This window comes from Chionomys nivalis, chromosome 4, assembly GCF_950005125.1.
Source record: "Chionomys nivalis chromosome 4, mChiNiv1.1, whole genome shotgun sequence".
NCBI lineage: Eukaryota > Metazoa > Chordata > Mammalia > Rodentia > Cricetidae > Chionomys > Chionomys nivalis.
Window position 1 is genome coordinate 119,671,703 of NC_080089.1, and position 27,489 is coordinate 119,699,191.

Here is a 27,489-nt window from a genome sequence, read left to right on the forward strand (position 1 = left end):
GTTAAAAAGTTTGTTCTTTGAGCACTCTGAAACCATTAGAGAGGAGCTGGAGCCTTATGAATGACAGAGGAGGGTAGGTGGAAGGTGTTGCAGGCTTAGGCAAGTCTCAATACTCCCCCTCCCCCCCCAGTGAGGACCAGGGAGTACGGAAGGCCAGAACAGGTCCCCTACTTACAGTCTCCTCTGCAGGGTTCCTGTAAGATGCTCTGCTTCCTGCAGGGTAGTTCTGTCACTCATTTAATGACTTATTCTTGTCAGAGGAATGAAAGACAGTGTTACTCCAAATGCCACAGTGTTTGCTTTATTTGAAACCTGAGGTTAAAAAACATTTCCAAATGGCACAGCAGACACTGTTAAAGGAGACTATTCAGTGATACCAAAGTTTCATCCCTTGTGCAGATCAAGTGCTGGTGTTTGATGTGCTTCTGAGTAACTCTTTGGCAGGTAAGAATGAGATGGGTTCCCTGACCCATTATCTCATAAGGCCACACAAAATGAGGATTAATGAATTAAAGTGCATTCCAATCATCACGCCTTCCCACAGAGACTCAGTGTCACTGCAGTCACCAAAAGCAGGGCATCTAGATTAAACACACCTCAAAAGGGTCTAAAAACACCCCTTGATCAGAGAAGTCTCCTGAAATTTAAAAGGTGTTTGAGAGGGGAAAGGAAATTTTGAATTAACTTTCTTGTGAGATGAGGAAATTGTGCTAAGTTTCTACCAAGTAGTGTTCGTTTATGTGAATGTGAGCAGCACTCAATGGTCTTTGTATTGCATTCCCTGGTTCTGAGCACCAAAGATGGCTCCTCTCTGCCTCCTTTTCCAAAACCTTTGAGCCAAGAATGTTTTCTGAATATAAAGGATACTCACAGGTAGAACCACAGAGTCTTAGTTTAAAAACAAAACTCCATGAATATCAAACTAGAGCTGCAAGATTTCTTTTTTGGCCAGGAGTGGCTTGATACTTGATGGACAACTGAACCTATTCAGAAATAACATCTTTATTTATATATGGTTCTTCGTTTCCACTTCCCAAACCGTATGGAGAGTTTCAGTTCCAGATTTCTGCTTGAGAATTCCTTTGCCTTCTTGGCCCAGAGCTAGCTGGAATCTAGGGTACTTAGTTAGCAATGCTCTCCGAGTCTACTGAGACATGGAGGGCCCCATCTCTGCCTCAGACATCCTTCCCTGTGTCTGGGTAGCTGGTTTGTTTCTTGGGTGAAGTCAAGTAGTGGCTTCAGTGTCACTGGTAAACAGGCAGCTGGCAACACTACTAACATGGCTGTTATGATTCCTTATAACATAGCTGAGTCATTACAGGAGAAGCTGTCCTTAGAAAAAGAATGACCCAGGATCTCAAGGATGTTTCCTTATGATTTGTAGTATAATTAAGTCCAGCTGGGCCACCATCTTTCTCAGTGATTCTTCAATTGTCATTTGCATTTTTAAAAGTTACTCCAATGAACTACTTAAAATAATAAAGCTATGTATGAAAGGCACACGTACACGGGGCCAAATGTTCTCTCGTAACCTAGTGCATGAACTGTGAGCTGGAACATGAACAGTGAACTAATATATCATACAGAACAAAGTCCATTCAGCACAAAACTAAATATACTATCAAACACAGAGAGTTGGTAAGTGCCTACCGGAGTACTGGGCAGTCAGCACTGAAGCCTCTCACCTCAGTTATGAGCTGGCCTCACAAGAGCTGCGTGGGACTCCTGGTAAGTGACAGAGGTTCAGGATTAAGTCAGATGGAAGGCCCCAGACCCCTCCCAGGCCCCTAACACAACAGTAACTCAGTGAATGGTCACTCTTGATGCAGACGGTGACAGTGATACCGGCAGAAAACCATGAGCTTGGCCAGTGTCTCCAACATACCCTGGAAAAGCCAAGTAATAAAAATGAGATCCTAGTTGGTGCTGGATCTGTTAGCCTCGTAAGCAAGCTGGCTTCAGTCTTCCCTTTGAAAGAAGAAGGTTCAAAGGTAAGATGATTTGGTCTTCAGCAATCTCAGGCCACATACAGACCTACAAGGAGCCCTGTCAGTCTTCCAAGACTCAGCTATATACGCTGGCCTCACATGGCAAAAAATTTCCAGCAAAGGTAAATTGGTGGTGGGAGTAAAAAGGGGTCACAGAGAACAGAAAGTTATCTAAGCTATCTGTCCTAAAAAAGGAAACAGTACGCTGTCTGCAGCATCAGATATGAGCTGATGAGCAAGAGGGGTGGCGGGCAGATGGAGGCCCAAAGGAAGTTATGCCCTGCTCTTCTGCTACATTGCTTCTTCGTTACCAAAGACTTTTTAGAAAGGTTCCAGGTATTCAAAGTGGTTCTTAATTGACTCTACTCACGAGTAAACAACTGTCTGCAGGTGAGACAGAAGCTCTGGTGTTTACAAACAAAGATGGGCTATGGGCTGACACATGAGCTCTGAGGCCAACCTGAGTTCACTGTATTTCTACTCCTACCACCCATATGCAGAGCTGAAGCCTTCAGGTAGTGGCTGCTCTTTCTTAGACCTCTGGTTGGTTCGTGTGTGTGTGTGTGTGTGTGTGCGCGTGAGTGTGCATGTGCATGTATTGTGTGTGATTTAGAGCTGCTGAGTGGCCAGGCTGAGCAAAGGCCCTGAATAGACAAGGGCTCTGAAGGACAGCACAGTTCAGCACCCTCCCCCAAATTGCTGAGAATGAGAAAGCAGCCCCTTCTTATGGATAAATTAAGAGATAGGTGCATCTCCTACGTGATGGCCCTGTGGTCTCCTTCTCTTGGGACTACACAAGGATTCACAAAGGGAATCCTTTGCCTGAAAAATACCACAGCAGACTGTTACCAACTATGATCCCAGGTAGAGGCCAATGGTGTTTCTAGAGTACAAACATTTGGCAAAGTGTCCCTTTGGGTGAGAAGATAGCTGAGTCTCACATCTGGTCCTTAGGAGCCCTGGGAACTGACAGTGACAGCTTCACGTAACCAAGCACATTGTGAATCTTGGCAGAGTAGTTTCTAAGGTGCAGTACAAGGCTCTGGCAGAGCTACAGAGCTGGTGAGCTGGGGTACAGCTGATTGCATTTCCTTTGTTTCTAATTTTTAGTTTTTAAAATTTTGTGAGTGAGTGTGGGTATATATGTTTAATGAGATGGGTGAGGAGGAGTAGTGTTTCCTGTGGATGATAAAGAGCTTTAAAGTTCAGGTACTGATGCTATGGGATATCGCTTCCATCGTAGATCACAGGCCGGTCAACAGTCAGATGGTAGAATACTTTTTTGGAGATAAATCTGAAGAAATAAAAAAATGGAAAATGCAGGTGTTACTTTTAGTGAAGACTGAGGCCTCGTGTCACTGACTGGGCTTTGCTAGGTGTAGAACTAAAGTCTCCAGAGAAACAGCTTCTGGGAATTGGGCAACTCATGGACCATTTTAGTGTTCCTTGGCTCCCTATCCTCATCTTCTGCCTGTCTAGTCTAGTAAAGTTCTCTCCCCTCAGAAGGTCCAAGTACTGTCCATCATGGGCTTCCTAGGGCCTCAGTGAAGGGTGGGGCTATAAAGTGCCAGTGGTCAGGACTGCATGGGAGGACGGACTAGGTGCCATAGGAGCTCACGGCAGAAGCCAGAATGTATGTCACACACACTGGACATTTGTGTCAGTTCTGATCTCCATGTACCATAGACAGAGATAATTTTCCAGAGCACTGCACTACCCTAGGTTTTCCAGGAGCCTGAGGCTGCATGCGGCCCTTGTTACACCTCTTTCTGGACCCACAGCCAGGCTCAGTGAGGCACTGACACTTCTGGATCACTACAGAAAAAGAAATGGTTAACTAGAGATGCAGCAGGAAGAACAGGGCTTGGCTACATAGACACTTCCTAACCCTGCTCCCTACAGCTATTGCTGCTCACCTAGATACGGACCACAGTCAGCTCCCTGGGAAGGCTGAGCACACTCCAAAGTCCTACAGAATTAGGCAGAGTTCTATTATCCAGGGCAACACAGGACAAGTGGGAAGGTCTCTTGCACGGTAGACAACCCTGTCCACAGGCCTGAGAGCTCAGGACCTGAGGAGCTGGGGTAGGGTATGGGAACACCTTTGCCTAGAGTATCCTAACAAGTTACTCTGCTAAAAGCCAAACACTTGTGATGAAGGGAGACAGCCATAGCCAAGACAGGTCTATTTCAAGAAAGAACCCCAGTGAAGAGGCTCCCTGGAAACCAGAAGCCTTCTCTAGGGACAAAGGTCTCAACTTGTGCATGTGACAGATGTTGTCTATCTGGCTGTTCTGCCTGTTCCCTTTTCTAGCCACCTGCTTACCATCCTTTTTATATTCTCATGATGATTACTCCTGAGATCAGACCCCCTAGAGCCTTTAGTTGACCCTCAGTACTGCCTGAAGTAAATGGAGAAGTCAAGATGGCAAAGACTGCTCCTGTAACATACAACATGGCTGTTGTGGAATATTAGTTTAAGACTTGAGTGGTTAGTATACGGTAAGACACGGTAAGTGTTGGTCCACCGCTGCAGCTTGAATAACCCATGTCCCCCACAGGCTCACATATGTGATCACATGGTCTCTGGTTGGTGATGCTGTGTAGGGAGGATGTAGCATTTTCAGGAGGAAAAGCTTTGCTGACAGAAGTATGCCACTGGGAGTGAGCTGTGAGGATTTGTAGCCTCCCCTACTTCCTGTTTGCCCTCGTTGCTTCCTGCATGTGAATAAAGATGTGACCTGTCAACTTCCTGTCCTGGCTGCCTGCTGCCATTATGGACTCTCTTGAAACTAAAAGTCAATTAAACTCCTTCTTCCTTTAGTTGCCTTTAATCATGGTGTTTTATCCCAGCAACAAAAAGCAACTGACAGACCTGCTTTATAAAACCTACCATGAGCAGTGAAGGCAGCGGAGGAGTGTAAATTATAGAATCACTAGCAAAAAACTTTGACAACGAAGTCTTGATTCTGAGTGTCTGCCTCAGTGCTAGAGAACAGGAGCAGTGATGCATAAAGACAGGTGGACCCATGAAATACCATGAACAACTTAGGTACCTACCTGGAAAAGGTGTTGTCAAAGATAAGCAAGTAGATACCAGGGGTTCGGACCTTTAGCTGGCCCCGGATACTCTCCTTGTGGGAATTGCATCGGGTAGTGGGAATGAGGACCTGGCGGGGAGAGCAATAAGGTGTCACAGAAGCTGAAGGCTGTGAGTCCTCTAGGCAAGCTGAATGAGGTCACAGCTGTAAAGGCTGGGACGAAAACTCAGCTCCAGCAAGGGTGGGGTGTCAACTATCCCACTCACTGTAGGCAGATGGTGCTTATGCATTTCTTCCACACTAGAGCCAATCTGTCCCATCCCTTGGAGAAGCTGTACTTCTATGCTTTTAGGAACATTCTAAGTGCCCATTTGACCAGCTGCCTCACGTAAGTCCTAGTGCTGTCCTTAGGACACAGTCCTCTTTCCGGATGATGACATTCAGGCTCTCTATAAAGCTCCTGGCCCTGCCTCCTCCAGGAAAGACAGCCCTAGCTCCACCCATGGCCTCTCACAAGGCATCACCACAGGCCCTTCTCTTGGATAGGTCCTGGCAAGTCCACGTGATTTTAATCTTTCCAAGCCTAAATCTTAGCCTCCTGTTTATTCTTTCAGAATCACAAATTTATCCCCTAAGTGCAAATCTGGGCATATAGTGTATGGATCAGAGCTAGTCCTTGCATGGTCAACCTCATCCCCATAGGGGCAAGGCCTTCTACCTGAATATCAGCTAAAGCACAGGCCTAAACTTAAAACTGAAGTTATATGAGCTAGCAAAATGGCTTGGTAGGTAAAAGAGCTTGTCTTGCAAGTCTGACAAATTGAAAACCATGTAAAGAGGTGAAAGGAGGGAAGAGACTCTATAAAAGCATCCTCTGGTCTCCATGTACATGCCATGAATTAATTCATCCCCTCCCCCAATGATAAAGTGAAACAAAACTGAAGGTGTGACAGGAAGAGACAACCAGTATTCTGTTTCCTTCCTACTTTCCTCCATCTTAGAGAGTCTTGTCCCCCATCCCCCAGTGCCTTACACTGTCTGCTTAGCAAAACCTATGCATAAAGGGTTATATAGATCACCAGCTCTGCAGAGCACTCTGAGCTCCTAATATAGCAAATGACATCAGAAGTGACTGTTTTTATCTACCCCTCTTACCCTGCAATGAGACAGTCTCAGCGTGGCCTTCTCTGTAGACACAGGAGTCCTTTTCCAGTTGTGCCTAAATTGCCTACCTACTCATATTGTGATTTCTAGTTGGAGTCATAGGTCTTTATTTCTCAGAACTCTCTCTCATTCAGAACGCTTCAACAACAGATTTGGGTGTCATCCTATATCTCTTTGTCCCAGTAGACTCTACAGAATGTGGGATACAGCAAGAGCTCAGCTTTTAACTGTTCAAGGATCCAGCAAGGTTCTCATGTGTTGTTATGAGATATGGCCATCTGTTTTCTGAAAGGCCTAGGCTGGTCAAGAGCTGCTCAAGAGCATATGAGAAGTCCCCTGGATAGGTACTAAACATGGGGACATAGAAATATGCTGTCTAGGCTCATGACTTTTCAGGGGACCATTGACAGAGAAAACAGCACTCTTCATCGCTGACTGCTGACCTGGGCCTGGAAGGGCAGAGGAACACCTAAATATTCTAGACATGGGCTTTTTCTGCCCCACTGTGTTCACTGTGGGAAAAGACAGTGGTGGTCATTAAACACAGGAAGGGCTCCTTGTAAGTCTGAGACAAGGATGGCTGAACCAGGCCCCTAAGCTCCATCTGTCATGAGGACTGATGGGTAGATCAAGGAGCAAGGGTGATGTCCACGCTCAGAGATGCTTATGGAGCTAAGGGCCTAGCACCTGACGCTTGCAGGACTCTGACAGCAGACGATCTCAATGGCTGGTGCCAAACTCAGAGAAATTTGCTGAAAATAAACATCAAAGAGCCATTTGCCTACTCATATTTGATTTCTAGCAAGGTAAAGCAAAAAGGCCCCTGCTAGTTAACTACCTAGGAAAATTAACTGCCTAAAATTCACTTTTTGTTGCAACCTCCTGTGTCTGAGCTTTTTTTTTCTCCATTCTTTTCTCTCATGATTCAAATACAATCTGCATTTCTACCCTTCATTCCTCCTCTCTGCCTTATAAACATGGGAACTAAGCTGCTGGGCACGGGAATCCCTCTTTCTCACCCCACAGTGAATCAGCATCCTGCGAGCTTCTACCCAGCCCTTTTGTGGCTTTGAACTACTCAATTTGGGCTGCCCAACGGAGTTGCTGAGGGTTGCCTGCACTGTATTCCTGATACCCTGATTTAGTGGTCTGGGATTTGGTTTTAAAGTCTCTCCCTGGGTTTCTAGTGTATAGCCACATGGTTGAGAACTGCAGTTCTTCATTGCCAACATTTTACACCTAGAATAGCCTGGATGTTATAAAGCTCAACTGACCATGTCATACTGGGGCTGTCTTTGCTGTTGTCTTTGCAGGTGACATTTGGGACATTCAAATTGAATAACTGGAGGAGCCCATAACTCCCAAGGTATCCCACCCTGCTCTGCAGAGTTCTGTGAGAATCCTATCTCTTGCATGTCTCTGAGATTTACCTACAGATCTATCCCAAGGTCAAATGGAATACGCGAGGCACAGAAATAACCTTCAGCCACATGAAGATAGTTCTCCTGAACTTGACTTCTGGGTCTTGTTTCCCCAAGGAAATCAAGTCTTGGATGCTTTGCCCACTCTGGGGAAGGTTTGCTCAGGCACCTGGAGCGTGTGATAAGGATGCTGGTAGGGAACCTGGCCTACCTTGCACTGGTCGAGTGGTGTGTCTTCTGTCTCTTGGAAGACCACACTGAAGGAGATGCTCTTGGGGTCAGAAGAGAAGACCCAGCAGATAGTGAGGCCAGGCTCAGTTACGGTGATAGGGATCAGGCTGTAGGTACTGGACCTCACAAACAGCTCCCTGTTACCCTCCCCAAAGCTGATGATCTCCTCCACTGTGAGGGGTAATTTGATCCTAAAATAAAAATGCAAAGAGAAATCTGGTTCAGTGGATTGTCTGAGGCCTTGAGGTAACTGGATATTTGAGACTCTTTGTAGGTTAAGCATGGGTACCCCTGACTGACATGTTTATAAGATGCTCAGCTCAGACAAAAGCTTTGGTTTGAGTGCTTACCACACAGCTGGCATAGTTTTTGCCAGCGAGTCAGAGCTGTGAAAGATACAGGGAGTCCTTGTCCACATGGACCTGAAAGCCCGTGGAAACTATGGGGACAACTGACCTGCTCTGAGTCTCTTATGGATAGGATTTGAGTGCACATCTGTGAGGCTGGTCCAGCCTTTATGTTCTGCCGCCTCCTCTCACCCTATTAGACACACCTCCCACAGTCTCTCCGCAGATTTGTGTGAGAAGGGGTGGAGGGGTTGAAAAGTCAAACCTGAGAGAACCTGTGTCAGATTTCACAACTGTCTTGTTTTATTTTCCAAATCTGTAGAATTGAAATGACCATGTTTTCTTCACATGACCATTGTGGTAACACTGAAGATTGTGGAGCTGAGGGAGGCCTCTGACCTCTTCCTATAGCCAATCATCCTTGGATCCACTTTGTAGGGGGACAGTTGATGGAGGAAAGTCATTGGTTAATTAATAAAAAAAAACTGCTTGGCCTCATAGGTTAGAACATAGGTGGGTGGAGTAAACAGAACAGAATGCTGGGAGGAAGAGGAAGTGAGCTCAGATGCAGGGCAGCTCTTCTCAGAGCCAGACGCGATGCAGCCAGCTGCCAGGTCAGACATGCTGAATCTTTCCCGGTAAGCTCACCTAGTGGTGCTACGCAGATTATTAGAAATGGGCTAAATTAATACGTGAGAATTAGCCTAGAAGAGGCTAGATATAATGGGCCAGGCAGTGTTTAAAAGAATACAGTTTGTGTGTTGTTAATTCGGGGCATAAGCTAGCCAGGCGGCCGGGAGCTGGGTGGTAGGAACGCAGCCCACAGCTCCTTCAACAGACAGTGCTGTGACAGTCTGAGGTTGAGGCACAAATACTGCATGAGATGACATCAGAGGTCGAGGCTGACTGTGCGGGAAGCCTTGCTTCCACTAATCCCCAGCGCCAACCAGCTGAGTAGATTTCTTCTTTCCTCAGTCACTCAAAGGCAGCAAGTTTAACCTGGGATTATGGTAACAGAACCTTCAAATGGAGCTGAATACCTTGGCTTAGTTTCTTACCATGAAGCAAGGCTTTTCCTCAGCTTCTTTTTTTTTCTGGTTTTCAAGACAGGGTTTCTCTGTGTAGCCATGGCTATCCTAGAACTTGCTCTGTAGACCAGGCTGGCCTCAAACTCACAACGATTTGCCTGCCTCTGCCTCCCAAATACTAGAATTAAAGGTGTGTACTACCACTGCCCAGCTAAACAACAAGTTTTAAAGGATATAAATTATGCTTTAAAGATAGAAAGTACAAACTGAAGTCCTAATGCAGTTAAAATAGACATCAGGGTTCAAATAGAGAGGCCTAAAACACATGGGAGGGGTAGAGCCAACCCGATCACATAAGGGGAAGGACAGGGCTCTGGGGAAAAGAGTCAGTGTCTGTATGCTCTGGCTGGTTCCCACGTCCACAAGGTCCTGCTGGAGGATATACTCAAGGCACTAGTTGGTTCCTACTCCACACAGCCCTATGGGGGACATACGTAAGTCTCTGGCTGGTTCCCACTTCTACAAGGGCCCAAAACTCACAGCGATTTGCCTGCCTCTGCCTCCCAAATACTAGAATTAAAGGTGTGTACTACCACAAACAAGTACACCACAAGTAGGTGGGGTTGGGATGTAGCTCAGTGGTAATATACCTATTACGCATGAGACTCTGAGTTCAGTTCTAAGCACTGCCTAAAACAACAAAATAAAACAATCCCTACAAATTGAACAAAGAGAAGAGTTTTTTTTTTTTTTTTGGTTTTTCGAGACAGGGTTCCTCTGTGGCTTTAGAGCCTGTCCTGGAACTTGCTCTGTAGACCAGGCTGGTCTCGAACTCACAGAGATCCACCTGCCTCTGCCTCCCAAGTGCTGGGATTAAAGGCGTGCGCCAAGAGTTTAACGAACTACCAACAGACTCCACCAAGTTCCGAGGCCAGCAACACCTGTAAAATCAACAACTAACGGACTAGCAGCCAAAAGACAGCCAAGACCAACAGTTAACAAAGCTATTCAGAGATGAACAGGAAACTTTGTGATTACTCCCCTGTGTGAGCAGCATGTGAATGAAGAGCACACGATCATCTCCTCAGTTGGGTGAGGAGACTATGCAGAGTTTGGGATTCTTCAATTGGCTTGGCCTGTGATATGCTCAGGAAATTAGCCTACGCCAATTGAAATCACCTCAGTCTTGTCTAGTTCCCTACTACAAGTCCTGCTCCCAGAAAACAGCTGGATGTTTTTTTTCCTTTCTTAGAACTCTTCCCCCTTTCTTTTACATTTTCTTACTTTTTGTTAACTTTTCTTAAGAAAGCCTGCTTTTGCTTTACTTACTCCTATATGTGTCTGTGTCTTTAACCATTACCCATTTGGCTGGATGTCTGTCCTTTGGTTACGACTGACTGGCATCTGAGTCTTTGAATCACATACATCTAGGCTGAGAAAGGCCCCATTGCCCTCAAAGATTTGCATTATTCCACTGGTGGTAAAACAGAGCACTGGGCGGGGCCAGCTCCTGTTGTGATTGGACCAGTGTCCCTCCTCCATACTCCATTCTCCTGGGACTCTTCTCCACTGGCACAAGAGGCCCACTCATTAGCTTGGCACTTACATCAGCTCTCCGGACTTCAGCAAGCAGATTTCAGCATCCTGCCCCACTGGCATGTCTTCAGTGTCTTCAGGGGTTAGTGAGTTTGATGTAGTGTCCCTGAAACATCATAAAGGAGAACAGGCCGTTAGTTATCAGCACACAAAGTTATATAGCTTGAGGCCTATAATGAAGTCATGTAAGGATTTCTGGGGACAGCAGAGGGAAGACAAAAGGGCTGCAGGAGTGCCTGGAAGGAGTGTGAGTATAAACACCGATGAGTCACTCTCCCCTCCCGCATCAGTAAATCCTTCTCTATGCTTAGGGGAGGCAGGCATGATACCAGCACCACTGCCTCTTTCCTCCTTAGTACTGGTCCTGTTGGTTCTGCAAAGCTGGTTCCAGCATCAGATACCCTGACGCGGCTCAGTCGGTACAAGAATAGGTCTAGGCAGAGATGGGACAAAGGGAATACTTACCTTTTCTTTCCTTCCTAATGTACCACTAGGAGTACAGAAGGAGCTGCTTTGGAACTGGGGCTGTCCCAGTCTCCAAAGTGTGCTCTGTGGACAACCGATACACAGGGAGCAAGGGTTACATACATCTCTCTCTTAGAAAGTCAGTTAGGCAGTTGTCTAGGTGTTTCTTCCTCATTAAAACATTCCCTTTCAGATGGAGAAGAGCACTCTTAAGACTCAGTAAGCTAGCCGGGCGGTGGTGGCGCACGCCTTTAATCCCAGCACTTGGGAGGCAGAGGCAGGCGGATCTCTGTGAGTTCGAGACCAGCCTCGTCTACAAGAGCTAGTTCCAGGACAGGCTCCAAAGCCACAGAGAAACCCTGTTTCGAAAAACCAAAAGAAAAAAAACTCAGTAAGCTAAAGACAGAAGTGCATAAAAGTTATAGAACTCAGTTTGCCTGGCATGGTGCAGCCTTCAGCACTTGGGAGGCCAAGGCAAGTGGATCTCTAGGAGTTCCAGGCCAGTCTAGTCTACTGAGTACTCCAGGGCATCCAGGGCTAGCTACATGGATAAACCACATCTCAAAGGAAGAAAAAAAGGAAGGATGGAAGGAAGGAGGGAGAAAGGTACAAGATTCACAAGTCCCATCCCCCTACTCCTCCACCCCCACCTTTAAAAGCAGGAATTACTTGCTGGAGAGAGGAGACTCTCTTCAGGAAGCTAACTGAAGGCTGTACAGAAAACTCCAGAAATGCAGCTATTATGAGTTCTCACCTATTCCAGGGTGTGCTTTTTGGTGAGGCAGTTCCCCATTTTACCCATACACCTGTAAGTAACACTAATTAAATTCACTGATTCATCAAGCTAGATTTGGATGGAAGTTTCTTTGGTTGTTAGTGTCTTATCTGGCGTGTTCTTGTATTTATCTGACCATGGAACATTATGAACACCTGCAAAATTACTGACCCTCAAAACACATGGGCAGATAAAAGTTCCTGGATGGGGACTTGAGTCCCAGCTGTTTCTCCAAAGCAGGATTCTTGCCAGAATTAAGATAATCTGACTGCAGCTCAGTGTGTTTCCATCCAGGACTCTATGCCCAGCCTGGCTAGTGGCTGTTAGGGGTCTCACAATCCAACCAACTTCAGCTGACAATTATGCCCAAGAAGACACATAGGCCCACGAAAGAAAATAGCTGGCTCCCACGCGACGGCCTTAGGAAGGTCTCCTGCCCAGGATGACCTCTTCCCCGGATGTTGTAACTAGTCTCAAGAGTTCTGGAGGACTCCTGAAATATCCCATGGGTATGGTCAGTATGTCTCAAACTTTCCTCTCACCAAAGGCTCCTTTCTGCCTGGACACCAGGCGCATTTACTACAGTTTCACAGGGTTTCAAAAGCCTTGCATCATTTTTGGGAAATTTGGTCTCTCCTAGGTAGTCATGTAAACGCATCAAGGGGTAAAGCAAACTTGAGAAAGGCAGGAAACATAAGCAGGACCACTAGAGGGCACCCTATCTCCTTCTATAGCCAAGTCCTTTCTTTCCTATTGAAGCAGTTTTCTCAGAAGGGAAGTCCATAAAGTCAGTGTTCTCAAGTGACCTCGCTCCAGCAGTAGGGTCTTCCATTAGCTTCTCTGACTTCTTAGAGTGACATGCCCACCGGTCCATTGATATGCTCTTCCCTCTAAGGCAGTGGCTCTCATGTTCCTAATGATGCAACCCTTTAATACAGTTCCTCATGTTGTGGTGACTCCAACTGTAAGATTATTTCACTGCTACTTCATAACTGTAATTTGCTACTGTAATTTACATGTTGAGAAACATGGCTCTTAGGTGATGATCCCAGTGTTCCTAGGAATCTCACTGCACAGTTGAAGCTTAACAAATGTCTGCATTATGAGCCTCAGTGTAAGGGACTTTCCCATCCCAAATGCTATCAAAGGTGCATGTAATCAATACTCCAATTTACTAAAGAATAAAAATGGCTCAAAGATTAGCAGTGTTTCCTATTTTTCCAAAGGACCCATGTTCAGTTTTCAGCATTCATGGTTGAGTTAGCTGTAACTCCAGCTCCAGGAGGTCCAACACCCTGCCTTCTTTTGGCCTCTTTCGGCACGTGCACTCACATGCACATGCACACACAGATGTACCTAAATAATAAATCTTTGAAGTTGGAGAGATGGTTCAGCTGTTAAGAGCACTTGCTGCTCTTCCAGAGGATTCAGGTTTGGATCCCAGTAGCCACATGGTGGTTTACAACTATATGTAACTTCAGTTCCATGGGATCTGACACTCTTTTCTGGCCTCCACAGGCACTGTATGCACATGGTGCACATACATGCATGCAGGCAAAATACCTACACACATAAAAAAAATCTTATGAAAAAAAGGAATAAAGAGGTGCAGAAATAAGGCAGAGGTTAAGGGCCCTACCCCCAAAGTGATCAGAAGCTCATACCTCTCTGGGCAAGGAGCCACCTGGGTACTTCCTGTGGGGCCTCTAGCATTTCTTTGTCACAAGTCTAAATATTGTAACTCACTTTTCATTTTATTATAGCTCTCTAGGCTACTGAGAACAGAAGCTCCACTTGAGGAATGCCTAGCAGCCGGTGATGTCCTGCTTATGGTCTTCCTTGGAGGTCTCTCTCCATTTTGTCAGTTACTTCAGTGAGTCCCAGGCTCCAGCAGGGGACTGGGAGTCTTCAGTTCAGACTGCACTGTCCAAACTTACACTAATCAAAATCAAATAAACTAGGATTTCAGATCCAAATTATTTGCACTAGCTATCCTTCAAGGGTTCAGTCCCCACACAGGCTGCTAACAGACCACGTGGCATAGGACACATCTACCATAGAAACTGACTTCCGTGCTGTAACAGCGAAACTAAAAACACTTCTAAGATGCTGGTTCTGAAGACTTAGTTCTATGGTCTAATCACAACACACAAGCCTTCAGGACCACCCTCGTGACCAGCAACAAGTGCCAACAAAGCAGCCACTCCTGGCTTATTTGTAAATGGTGGTGGCTATTCCCTCTGGGATATTCAACCATGAATTTGTCCTCCACAAGTGCCCTGTGCTAACCTCTTCTCCCACAAACAGTAGGAAATGTGAAAAATCTTGGGTCCTAAAAGTGATATCCCAATAGTTCTGGCTTGAGAATGCCAGGTTTCTAGAAAAGGTTAGCACAAAGTGACTTCTGAAGTAAGACTGCAGCAAAAGTGCCTACAACTTCCCTTACATTCTTTTCTCAATTCTATTTTAGATATTCAAATATTCCAGAGGAATGCAAGGCAAAGACAATTGGGCACTTATTCTTGAGAAGTTTAGATCTTTGATTCAAAGGAATTTAAGGACCTTGGGACAATTATACTACAGATATAAATAGTAAAGGGTTTGTGTGTGTGTGTGTGTGTGTAAAGTGCTCCCAAATGAACTAGTTCCTTGAATTTAGTTGAAAATCTTTTGTTTTACACAGAACTTTTCTTTGAGTGCTATGACAAAAGAACCACACATCCCAAATACACACATCCAATCTCCTTACATTCACCCATGCATGTTCCTATAGATGTTCACGCACAATCACAAAGGGTTGAGATGGGACTCTGTTCTCACTGGGGAAAACAAATGACTTCTGAGAAGAATATAGCAGAGCTGGACAAATCTCAGGTCATTCAAACAGTGCCCTGTAAGTGCAAATCTCGGTCTTCTGCAAGAACAAGAAGTGCTCTTTACCTGCTGAGGCATCTCTCCAGCCCCCAAAGTGTTCTTTCAGGAGAGGTGCTTCAACCATCTCCCTCTTGGTATTTGGAGAAGCCTATGCATCTATTCACTGTTCACTGCATTACTGAGGAAGTGAGGAAAACCCATTAGTTGTACATGGAAGCCTCTGGCATACCTGTCTTAGAGCAAAATTGATGATTAGCTTCTAGATTCTGGTCCTACTCCCAGGGTAATTTCCCAGAGAAGTTAGCAATACTAGCTCATGGGAACTAATAGCCAGACCACATTAAGATCATGTCTACTACATGGGGAAGGTCCAGGAGGGCAAGCCCAGGCAGGTTCTAGACAAGACAAGCCGGATAGATGGGCACTGCCTGCAAGAGGCCTGTGGGGCTGAGTGCAGGGCTGTATCTGGCCCTCCAGCACAGCCAGACAGCTAAAAGCGGCCTGGACCACTGGTCAGGGGATGACCAGAAACCCGAGCTTCTAGCTCTGAATTCATCAGTTATTTTGGCTCTGGTTTCTATGTTCTCATTTATAAACCGAGTCCCTAGGGCTGCTGTGAGACATCTGCGGTACATGTTGGACATTTGCACAGAGCCTAGTCCATAGCATGGACTTTGTGTTGGCCTAGACCCAAAATGTTTCAAAGATATGAGTGACCAGTAAACAAGGTAATTTTAATGCACAAAGTCCACCATCGTCAGTGGACAAAAATCAAATCTACTTACTGCCCGTCTTTAGGAAATGGAAACCTATCAGCTTTTAACAGCAGGATACATGCCAAGCCAAGAAAAAAGGAGCACGAAGCATCTGAATCGTGCTTCATCTTTGACTCTCAAATTAAGTGGGCGGGCTTGTCAAAACTGTCATGTGGATTCTGCCTGTAGGATAGAGAGAGGGGCAGGTCACTCACTAGCTGAAGGCTTTTAAGTATTTGACGGAAACACAGACCACACATCACAGAGAAGCAGAGGAAGACCTTGAGCGAGCACACTTCACTCTGGAACAAAGCTACTGGGGTTTCCCTATTGGTGAGTCATTTGCTTTTGTTGGTTGTCTCAGATTCCTACCTTCAGCATGACTTGTATAGAGGGTGCAAGCTACTGAATTCGGCTACACACGAAGCCCTAGAATTGCAGACTTTCACTTATTTCTCAGTGAAGGTCTACAGCTTTAATGAGATTCTCAAAGAGGTTTGTGATTACAAAGGTTTGGAAGCCAGGTGTGGCAGCGATTCCAAGTGGGAGGTGGAAGCAGGAAGATCAAGGCTGACATCTATTTGTTGTAACCATAAGAGCTCATACTTTTTTTTTGCATGTTTTTCTCATATTTGCCCTGTTTTCAGTGATATACTGAAATTTCAAAAATAATTAAAAGTACTTCTTAAATATTTGAGTTAATTTTATGCTTCAGATATAATTATGGTTTATTATAAGGCTTTTACATTATGTCCAAAGTTTTATTACTTTTTCATTTTCATAAATCAACATTTGATTATAGATGAAATATTCTTAACTTTTTATATAAGGGGCAGTGATTTTGTGTGTGCGCATACATACTTGTGTATTTATGGGTACATGTGCATGTGTAAGCAAATGTCTTTCCTCAGGACCTGTTCACCTTTTTTGTTGGCCTGGAACTCACCTCATAGGCTAGTAAGACTGCTGTGGCCAGTGAGCTCCCGGAATACATCTCTACCGCCTCGTGCTGGGGTTACAAGTATAGACCAGCATGCCCACTTTTTTTTTTTTTTAATGTGAGTTTTAGGGAACTAATTCAGGTTCTCATGGTTGTAAAGCAAGCACTTTACTGACAGCCATCTATCTCCCCAGTCCAATGATTTTCATTCAATACTCTATTTGTATGGTCAAGTCCCTATCTGCCAGCATAACACTGAATATGAATCTGTACATTTTCTGAAGAGTCATGCTAGGGTTGGATCCAGAAAAAATAGGACAACAAAACGGCAAATATAAGTCAGAGAACAACAGAGAACTAGATGACACTCTTAGGAAAGCAAAGCTGTTAATTTTTCATATTTTAAATGATGAAAAATAAATTGTCCCTATGTGAACCAATAACATATGCAACAGTATCGAACCTTATGTTAGCACCTCAGAAAGCTGTGGAACAGGAGGCCCAACTTCAGCCTATCAAGACTGGATAGCCTCGAGGTCTAGGCATGGGACTATGAGCAGCTTTACGGAGGTGAGAAAAAGCATTATGCCTCTAGGGAAGGTAGGGGCTGTAGAACCATCAGAGTGGACACTGTTTCCTCCTAGGACTCAGCTTCAGGGCAAGAAATGTTCACGTGGATTAAAAAGGGAGGATGTCGTCAACTCTCACATGCCCTCTTCTGGACTAGGGAATATTCTGTCTTGGTAAATCTTACAGAGGTTCTACCCAAACACTTGCTCATCTTAAGGCATCTTCTAGAACCTACACTAGTGGGATATGCATCCAGGACACTGGCAAGGTTAGCCTGGCTCCTGCAGTTACCCTATATCCTACCCGTCCTTGGTAAAGTGAGAGAACAGGGCAGAACAGGGTCAGAGACATGACAGTCAAGGAGGATGAAGTCTTGGGTAAGAAAGGCAGGCATGTGGTCATTGCTGCAAACCTATTCAGCAGCCACCCTACTTCATGCACCACTCCAGTTCTCCAGGATCTGAGGCTCCAGCACAGATGCCATAGACTGACAGAGATGATAAATGGGAAAGTTTGGTCTGGAGAGTCAGGACCACACCTTAATTCCCCAGTCAGTCAAAGTTCTGGGCACCTATGGGTTTTCTCTCCCTTGTTTCCTCATCAATTGCCCTTCACACTATTCAACTCAAGATGAGTAAACAGGAAGAATTCCCCAGTCAGACATAGTTCTTGTCATTCTCCAAACTCCTAAGGATATCAGTAAGGAAGCCTCCTAGAAGGATTTGACTTGGCTTTCATGGTTTTTAACACCAAGTGGGCCTATATTAGTTAGGGTCTCTGTTGCCGTGATAAAACATCACGACCAAAAGCAACCTGGTGAGAACATGTCCTGACATCAGTACATCAGGGCAGGAACTGAGAGCAGGAACCTAGAGGCAGAAACTGAAGCAGAGACCATGGAGGAGTGCTGCTTACTGGCTTGTTCCTTCCTAGCTTGCCTGTCCTGTTTTCTTATAGCACAGAGAACCACCAGCCTAGGGTTGTCCCCACTCGCAATGGGCTGGACCCTCACACCTCAATCACTCCTTAAGAAAATCCATTACAGCCAGGCAGTGGTGGTGCATGCCTTTAATCCCAGCACTTGGGAGGCAGAGGCAGGTGGATCTCAGTGAGTTCAAGACCAGCCTGATCTGCAAAGCAAGTTTCAGGACAGACAAGACGGTTATACAAAGAAACCCTGTCTTAAAAAGCAAAAAAAAAAAAAAAAAAAAAAAAAAAAAAAAAGGTTTAAAACAATGAAAATGCACTACAGACCTTCCTACAGGCCAATCTTATAGAGGCATTTTCTCAAGTGAGAGTCCTTCTCAGATCTATCTTGTGTCAAACTGACATAAAACTGATCAGCACAGGGCAGAGAGTGGTAGGCACCTGCTATGAGACCGAAGCAGACGGAGGCAGGCCTCCCTGACAGACAGCAGTCTGGAGAGATAGCTCAGCAGGTAAGAGTACCAGACAGTCTCCAGAGGATCTGGGCTTGATGCTCTGCTCACAACCGCCTGTGACTCCAGTCCCAGGCACTCTAATGTCTTCTGGCCTTGGCGAGCACTATACACACAGAGCTTACAGGCAGACTTGTAGGCAAAACATTGATGCGCATGAAATACATAAACACAGAAAAAACAAAACAAAATAAAACAAAAAACCAAAGGGCTACTATGTCCACTTGATTGTATGGTATTATTTTTTTTTCTTAAACAATTGAGCATAGTGTTTTATGGGACATGCATGGGAGGAGTCTGAGATTTTTAGGGTTAATGAAGATTCCCTCATACTGGGCGAGCAGTTTCCCCTGGGAAATGGCCACCTTCAACACACTGCTGTTACCGAGCAGAACGAGTGGGTTAAAGATGACAATTTGTTTCCTAAATGCAGTCAGTAATTAATAAGGGGACAGTGGGAAGAAAGAGTGTCAGTCACTTGGACAGAACCAAACATAACTCTTGGGTTTTGACTCACAGACGCCATGGACGACGAATACGATATAGATCCCTGGCTCTTCAACATTTCCAGTGATGACAGCGAGGAGCACGAACGTTTCCTAAAGTTCAAGGGGGTCTTTCTGCCCTGCATGTACCTGACGGTGTTTGTCTTTGGACTGGTAGGGAACTCCCTGGTTCTGGTTATATACATTTTCTATCAGAAGCTGAGGAGTCTGACAGATGTGTTTCTGGTGAACTTGCCCGTGGCTGACCTGGTATTTGTCTGTACTCTGCCCTTTTGGGCCTATGCAGGCACCTATGAGTGGGTCTTTGGCACAGTCATGTGCAAAACTCTTCATGGCATGTACACAGTGAACTTCTATGTGTCCATGCTCACTCTCACCTGCATCACGGTGGATCGTTTCATCGTAGTGGTCCAGGCTACCAAAGTCTTTAACCAGCAGGCTAAGTGGAAGATCTGGGGCCAGATCACTTGCTTGCTCACTTGGGTGGTCTCCCTGTTGGTCTCTCTGCCACAGATCATCTATGCCAGAGTTGAACGTTTGGACACACACGTCTGTCAGTATCACAGTGAGGCCATTTCCACTGTGGTTCTTACCACGCAGATGACCCTGGGGTTCCTCTTGCCATTGCTTACTATGATTGTGTGCTACTCAAGTATCATCAAGACCTTGCTTCACGCTCGAGGTTTCCAGAAGCACAAATCTCTAAAGATCATCTTTGTTGTAGTGGCTGTGTTCCTGCTGACTCAGACCCCCTTCAACCTTACCATTTTAATCAGGAGCACAAGGAGGGAGTACTATAACATGATCAACTTTCAGTATGCCATCATAGTGACAGAGGCTATAGCATACTTTCGGGCCTGCCTTAACCCTGTGCTCTATGCCTTTGTTGGCTTAAAGTTCCGGAAGAACCTCTGGAAACTTGCGAAGGACATTGGCTGCCTCCCTTACTTGGGAGTCTCAAGTCAGTGGAAGTCTTCTGAGGACAGTTCCAAGACTTGTTCTGCCTCCCACAATGCAGAGACCACCAGCATGTTTCAGTTGTAGTAGGCCTGGCCAGACTTGGAGAAGCTAGCATCGGAATTCTCAGGAGCATGGCTATGTCCATTGGATGCAACAAGAAAGGCTTTGCTTACAGCATGTGGACTCTCGTGGAGTTGTCACTGAAAACTGTGGTGGAATACAAAGCTTCTCAGATAGAAACATACCCTGTTCTTAATAGCTATACCTCAATGCTCAGAGGAGAATGTCTTGAGATTTGTAAGCACTTTTTCTTTTCCATCCCCAAGAATGCTAACTCTAGAGATCTCAGGTTCCCTTTTACCCAGTCTGGGGCTAAAAGTTGAAGAGGAGCTGCATCAACAAAGCTGTTGATGGCAGGTAACATGCAGGGCTCCTGAGTTCACAAGATTCTTCTATGGCAAGTGGTGGAGAGCTGAGAACCCTCCCACACAAGTGCTGGTCTATGTGGCTCAGACCTCACCAGGCACCTAATAGGGATGAGACCAAGCTCTGATTCACCCAGGGGGGTCTGACTTTTGTATTTATTGGTGGATGCTTATATTTTCTCAGATTAGTCTTTGAAAGTGCAGCATAAGAGACTGAAAACGGGCCAGAATAAACAGCTGAATTTCAGTGGTCCACATAATGCTAGAAAAATGTGTAAAAAGGAGCTTATGACTATAACAATTCTAAGCAAATTACAGGGACTCTGGTGGCTTTGCTCATCTTAAAAAAAAACAAAACAAAAAACAAAAAATGGAACTTTCCAATGCCTGCCACACAAATATATCAAATATTATGAGTTTCATAGCTAAGAAATAAAACCTTTATACAAGTTTTCAAACTGCTTTCATCTTCTACATTACACTTTAATTTGGTATACCTGGGACACAAAACAAATTAAACTCTCACAAATTGCACAAAAACAACCCAGTTAACTTCTAGCCTTAGAATAAAGGAAATAAGTTAAAATTATTTGGGGGCAGTGGTCTATGAAGGAAATAGACTATACCAATGGGAACAATCTTGTTTTCACAGTGGTTTCCTGCTCTTGCCCAAGATGTGGGGTACATTTGTTTAACTCTGTAATACTGCTCCAGGATGAGGTAATTTTACATGCCAGACTGGACTGATGCTGACTAGATCCTGATAGTCAGGTGAACAGCCCTATAGGTGCTTGCTGGGTGTTTGTACCACTAAATCACTTCCCTAAATATGGACATCTACTTAAAAAGGCTGACCAGAATGCATGGGAGGTTAGCTAACCCTGGGCTCAGGGGCTGGAGAGAGCAGGCTGCCTTTCTGCCCTTTACCAGGTGAGACTGGGAGCAAATCAATCTCAGCCTCTATTAACATGCTTGCACTCACACTATAGGTTCCCTCCTTTTTCTCCTTCCTTGCTATAGACCAGCCTGGCCCTGAACTCACAGAAATATGCCTGCCTCTGACTCTCAAGTGCTGGGTTAAAGACACAGGCCAGCATACCTGACTTGAACAAATCTCTTAACCTCTGCCCATTTCTTTTTAATGAGATAGCACAAGTCTCTCCGTTGACATGAGGAGGACTTGAGATAACACGTTTGAAACAGCTGGCACAATAGACTGGGGAGGAATCTCAGTTGGTAGATGCTGGCCCAGTGTGCATGGAGTCCTGGGTTTGGACCTAGCACCACATTCAAATTGGGCATGGTGAAACACACCTACAATCCCAGTGTTTGGGAGGTCAAGGAAGGAGTATCTAAAGTTTAAGGTTATTCTCATCTAGAGAAAGTTTGAAGTCAACTTAGGCTACATGAGACCCAGTCTCAAGATCAAATCAAATCACCCCACAGCACAATCTATTTGTAAGTGAAAGGTCCCCAAATTAGCAGCAGTCATTTCTTAGAAGATCTAGTAGTGGCTCCTTATGCCGTCCATATGGGTGGGTGTAGTCACATAGGCTGTTGTGTACTTTCTCCTGGACATGCAGGGCATGCCACATAAATCCTGGCTCATCAAAATGTGACCACACCTTGGAGTACCCATATGGTCTTTTGAACCGTTTTATCAAACACACACATAAGGACTACAGTACACTTCCTTGCTATGTAAAGTGACATGCAAGATCAAGTGCTTAAACAACTAGCCTGCTCTATGCAGGGTGATAAGGCTAACAACCTTAAGTGATTCTTCTTTATTTGCAACACTGCTAATGGATGGGACCCGAGTCCCTGATTTCCCTAATATTCCAGCTCAGGAGATATAGGCTCTAAATGGGAAGCAAGTTGACTCAGGTGAAAGGGCCCTGTAACTATCTACACAGGTATTCTGGAGAGAGGCAGGATTGGGCACTTAGCACTCAGAGACAGTGTCACCCTAGGTTAATCCCAGAAAGCATCTTCAAGGCCTGGCTCATCATCTCTCAGTGCCAGGTGACAAAGCTCCCTGGGCCTTCCCTGACCAACTGTCTGCCCAAATGAGATGTAAGAACCTGCTGGATCATGCCTTCTTCTAGGTTCCCCACAGAAATGTTTATACTTGGACCTTTCTTCTCATGCCTCCTAAGCCACTATTTGCCCCATTCTCTGGTCATCTACCTATTCCACCTGGGGCATGTTTCTATCTCTTTCTGTATCTATACCACCATTAGCAATAAATACACCCACCCACACCCACACCCGACCCCAGCATGTGTTAGTTAAAGAGAGCTTGTGTCTGACCTGCACTATGACCCAGGAGGGCTGTTGCTGTAGGCTCCCTTAGAGGTGTTAGAAGTCTCAAGCTCTCAGTGATCTCTTTTTTCTCACCTCTGACTCCCATTCTTGCTCAATAGCAGCAGATCCTATCAAAGGCCAGGGTGCTACAGTGGAGTTGGGGGAAGAGCTGGATGAACATGGACCCGGCTTGAGTCCAGACTGTCCTAGATATGCTTCAGAGCCTCAGAGCTAAGGCTGTGTGCTCCCCTCCCACTGTGTTCCTCATTTCTGAGGATCATGGACGAGCTTATGGGCTCTGGCTTCAGTTAGACATATGAAGGCCATGGCTATGTCTCCAGAGAGGTGAATGCATGTGACTCTCTTCTAGAGGCCATCTGGTCACCTGGGAATTCTTGGTGTCTTGGATGAGGAGATGGTGCCACAAGAAAGCAGAAGTGGGAACACAGAACCCAGCTCTCGGTTAATCCGGCTTCCATACAGCCTTCAAAGTAGCACCTAGGCCAGATGCTTAGTTAGTGCTGCCTTATAGGCAGCTTGGTACTGCTGTCTCCCTTTCTCAGAGGAGAAGTGAGTGAGGACTGGTCCTTGTTAGCAGCTTTTCTTCCCCCAAACACTGGCCACAGAGCTTTCAGGCAGGTGTGATACCACACAGAGAGCCTGCCTGCCCTGGAATCCTCTGCAGTCAGACGTCCTTGGTTAATACAGGCATAAGGTGGCTTTTGAACTTTAACCATGATCACCATATCCTGTCCTTGTTTCGTTTCTGTGACAGCAGGCATCAGATCTCTTGGCTGGTGACCACACTTCCTGCACTAAACACTCTGACCACAAAGCCCTGGTTCTGAAGCGATTGCTGGCAAGCAGACTCTGAGGGTAGGTTTCAGATCATTTCGTGTAATCTGGGTACCTGAAGGAGGCTTTTCTGGTTTTTTTTTTTTTTTAAGAAAAAAAAAAGATGAGGCTACAAGTTGAAGGTACTGAGGAACATGTGAACACAGAAGATACGTACATCCCAGGCTGACATCAAAACTCAGCATCAACCTGTCTCCACAGGAGGTTTCTGGCCCAGGCCCTATCTTCAATTGCCTTTCTTAAGGAGGGGTAGATTCTAGGCTCTCCCAAACAGCTAAAGGAGCTCATTTAGAGGCTGCACTGCATGGCCACAGGGCACGGAGCTGAAGTTCTTCACCCTGAACAGCCTGTATATCTCGTACTGAGAGAGGAGGCCAGACTGTGGAGACTTTGGCTGTATGTGAGCTGGGCAGAGGCCACGGGAGCCAACTACCTATCACCTCAGTTCTGAGAACAACTGGAAATCTGGGTAGTGGTGTCTAGGACACAGGGAGAAAGCTTGTGAAGGGCATCTATCTGCTACAGGTGAGGCTGCGTTCCTAATAATTATCACCAATCAAGATAAGATAGGAATGGGGGAAAGGCAGCTGCCAACAGGAGATCCTGTTAGGTTTCCCTGTGAGAGTGAAGCTGGATCTGGAGACTTTTCCTTGTTCTGCCATTTTCAGGAAGGGTCAAAGCTTAATTCCTCTTTCATTACTTTGTTCCTCAGATTGAGTACCTTTCCCTCTAACTTTCCTGTGAGGGGTACTGGTGCAAGTGTAGGGCTTCCTTTCCCATACTTTATCAGACTCTTGGTATCTTGGAATGCTAAGGAAAAACTACCATACATGCTAACACACACTCTATAGTGTAGAAAGGTGGCTCTTCATTCACACAGGTGAGATACAAGGACCACAGGTTCCCATCAGTCAATCCCAGATCTGTGTGGATGGCTGCAGGCTAACATATTGGCAGTTTTCTTTCTCTGGAACAGTTCCTGATTTCCCAAGACCAAAAACTACACATACTGGTCAGCAGTCTAGAAGCTTTTTGTTTCTGTTCCTACCAGGAAAGAGGAAGGTGAAAGATGAGGGAGGAAGCTTTACGCAGGTTACAGGTGTTTGTGCCAAGACGCTTTCAAGTCCATGGCATCCTTCTGGGTTCCTAGCTCCTGGTCTACTCACCTTTCTGGCCATGTAGCTTTCCAAGTACCAAGGACAGAATATAGTTTATTGCTAAAGGAAGAAAAGACATCTTGGGGACCACTGGATCATGGGGGTCAGGGTGAACATTGATGATTACTGACCAGTACGTCGGAGAAGTGTTTAAGGAAGGAGAGAATTGGTCTAGAGTCACAGGAGCAACAGCGAATAGGAGCCATCTTAGGTCTGACAATGAGAGGGGTTTGTCCATGAGCTGAGTTCAGTGACTTTAGTAAGAGAACACACCCGTGTAGAGATACACTTAAGCCTAAAATCTAGGCTAACAGCCTCATGAAGATTTAAGTTCACCCCTCCCATGAGGCAGAAATTAACACGATAAAGATAACAGTTAATTCCTGGTTCTGTTTTAGACTCTGAGCAGGAGAAAGAGATCTCACCGTGAGTCAGCATAAGCTCACAGAAATCCTTCACCAGAAGAAAAGGTGACCAAGCAATTTTGAGACTGTATTTGCTACTTTTCTCATTGCTATTACAAAATATCTGACAGGCACAACTTAAGAAAGGATTTATTTTGGCTCAGAGAGTATTAGTCCATCATAGCAGGGAAGGCATGGCAGAGAAGCTCCATTTAGACTTATTTATATGACATTGGGCTTGGAAGCAGAGAACTCATGCTGGAACCAGGGATAGGTAAAACTTTCATAGGCTGGTCCTCAGTAATTTCTCTGACTTATACTTCCACCAGTCAGGCTATACCTTCTAAATGATCCATAGCCTTCAAAGTAGTGCCACAAGTCTAGGATGAAACATTCCAAACAACCTTGCCAGGGACATAGGATTCAAAACATAACATTTAGTCCTTGACCCCTTTGGGTCAAGATGGCTCATTGCCATCTCACAACACAAAATCTACTTAGTTCAGCTTCAAAGTTCAAAGTCCCTTTTGAGAACTAAAGGTATGCTCAATTGTGAGACCCTGTAAAATCAAAATTTAAATTATATACTTCATATAAACATTCCCATTCTAAAAAGGCAGTATGAGGGTAGAACAAAGAAAGACATGACAACAGTGAAAACGTTAAATCCGAGTTTCATGTCTGGCATGAGGAACACATTCGATATTAGGCCTACCTTTATGGGCCTTCTTGCCAGTTACACATATAGGGTCACTTTTGGACTGGTTCTACTGGGTGCCTGTAGCTTTCCTTGGTAAATGTTCTACATTCCTGGTATCTCCAATATATTGGGGTCTCCGCTGTAATTTACCCTCAAATTTTTATGCATATCCCACTAATGGACTACCAGAGAATCTGACCCTACTACATATTGCTTGGCCTCCCAGGCCGTTCTCTAGAATCTTGGTACAAACCTCCATGACCTACAGCTCTTACATCTGCAATGCCTACAAAGACTGTAGACAATGTCAAATTCTGCTGCCAGCTTGATAAGTACCAAGTATTATCTTATCCAAGGTAAGTATTCTTGGATCACAGCTGAAGTAATGGAGTATCTGTGTAGCTAAACCTGGAAAAATACTTTCTAGGTGATTATTTCAGAGAAGACCATTCCTGTGGCTCTATCTTTTCAGACATTCTCTTTTTAAAGGAAAGTAAAATGCATTTAGATTTTCATATTCGGAAGCCTTTAATGAGAGGGCTCTTTTCCCTAGAGTCCCTTTCCCCTACTGCACCAACGCAAAGCAGCTATAAATGGTATTAATCTTGAACAGTTTTAACTACTTTGTCCACAGTTACTGTGGTCTCTTGCTGTGGCAGCCTGAGCTGGCTGATACAGTTACCTAAGCCAAAGACTGACTTTAGTGAAGATGTTGAATCAGGGCACCACACACACACACTTCCCAGGAACTTTCTGATACAGTACCTTCCTGAATGTTTCCTAAGCATTGTCACTTTTTAAGAGCCACCTGACTCTGAACACCGTTCTGAGGCATCTTCCCTTGGTAGAGATAGTTGATCCTAATTCTAGCATCTTATTTTCCTGGTCTTTTGATGAGGAAGTGCAAAGGACAGGGACTTAGTGAGTAGTTAGGAAATGGAGGTAACATCTACTCACTGCTCAGCCATATTTGGGTCCAATGAATCCGTTTCAGTGGGTGTTTCAGGCAAGGAGGAGCCAGATTCTTGAATCTGGCACAATTCCTCATCAGTGATGATGTCAAACACAGCATCGTCTGGTGGTCTGCAGACTGAGTTTGCTCCTGGGTGGTGGAGGCAAAGCAGGAGAGAAAAAGACAAACATACCATTAGGCATAAGACTAGGGATAACATAGGGAAGTGAGGGGTGCTGCTATGGAGAACAAGATGGAATACATTTTAAATGGTCTCTTAACTGATGCTATTCTATCTAGGTATAAGAGAAGAATATTCCAGGAAAACAGAGGGACTATAGAAAATTTTGAATATATAGCCTCAAGACCTCTTTCAAAGGCAGAGTAGAAGTTTCAAGGACTACCACATTCTCTAGAATCCTTATTTAGAAGGAAAAAAAAATCTATCAAAACTATATCAGATAAGAAACTAACAAAGAAAATCTATTGATCCAGTGAGGCCTTGCTCCATTAAACACAGTCAGAAATAATCTGAAACAGGAGATTACTTGACTCATACCCCCTCTTCTGGTCCACTGTTGGGCAGAAC

General features: G+C 45.1%; 2 protein-coding genes across 9 annotated transcripts in view; one reads left to right on the forward strand and one right to left on the reverse strand.

Moving 5' to 3' along the window:
- Positions 1-291: 291 nt before the first annotated feature.
- Fyco1 (FYVE and coiled-coil domain autophagy adaptor 1) overlaps positions 292-27,489 on the reverse strand; it is a 72,963-nt gene continuing 45,765 nt past the window's right edge. For 7 of the 8 annotated variants that reach the window (XM_057766979.1, XM_057766978.1, XM_057766980.1 and 4 more), the window contains 5 exons: positions 26,906-27,050; positions 10,827-10,922; positions 7,826-8,036; positions 5,049-5,158; positions 292-3,282 (listed from right to left, as the gene is read on the reverse strand). In XM_057766979.1, coding sequence (XP_057622962.1) covers positions 3,207-3,282; positions 5,049-5,158; positions 7,826-8,036; positions 10,827-10,922; positions 26,906-27,050 — 638 coding nt within the window. In that variant the 3' untranslated portion in view covers positions 292-3,206. Of the gene's footprint in view, positions 3,283-5,044; positions 5,159-7,825; positions 8,037-10,826; positions 10,923-26,905; positions 27,051-27,489 lie in introns of those variants that run through there. The other variant, XM_057766985.1, reaches the window with a different exon arrangement.
- On the forward strand, positions 15,964-20,912 carry Cxcr6 (C-X-C motif chemokine receptor 6). The gene is made up of 2 exons (XM_057766986.1): positions 15,964-16,018; positions 19,154-20,912. Exon 2 carries the CDS (start codon positions 19,159-19,161, stop codon positions 20,182-20,184), a length of 1,026 nt encoding a protein of 341 aa, XP_057622969.1. The 5' UTR covers positions 15,964-16,018; positions 19,154-19,158; the 3' UTR covers positions 20,185-20,912.

Bases quoted from the DNA above. Each gene is read 5' to 3' on its own strand.
- Cxcr6 (XM_057766986.1), top strand. From the start codon at position 19,159: ATGGACGACGAATACGATATAGATCCCTGGCTCTTCAACATTTCCAGT.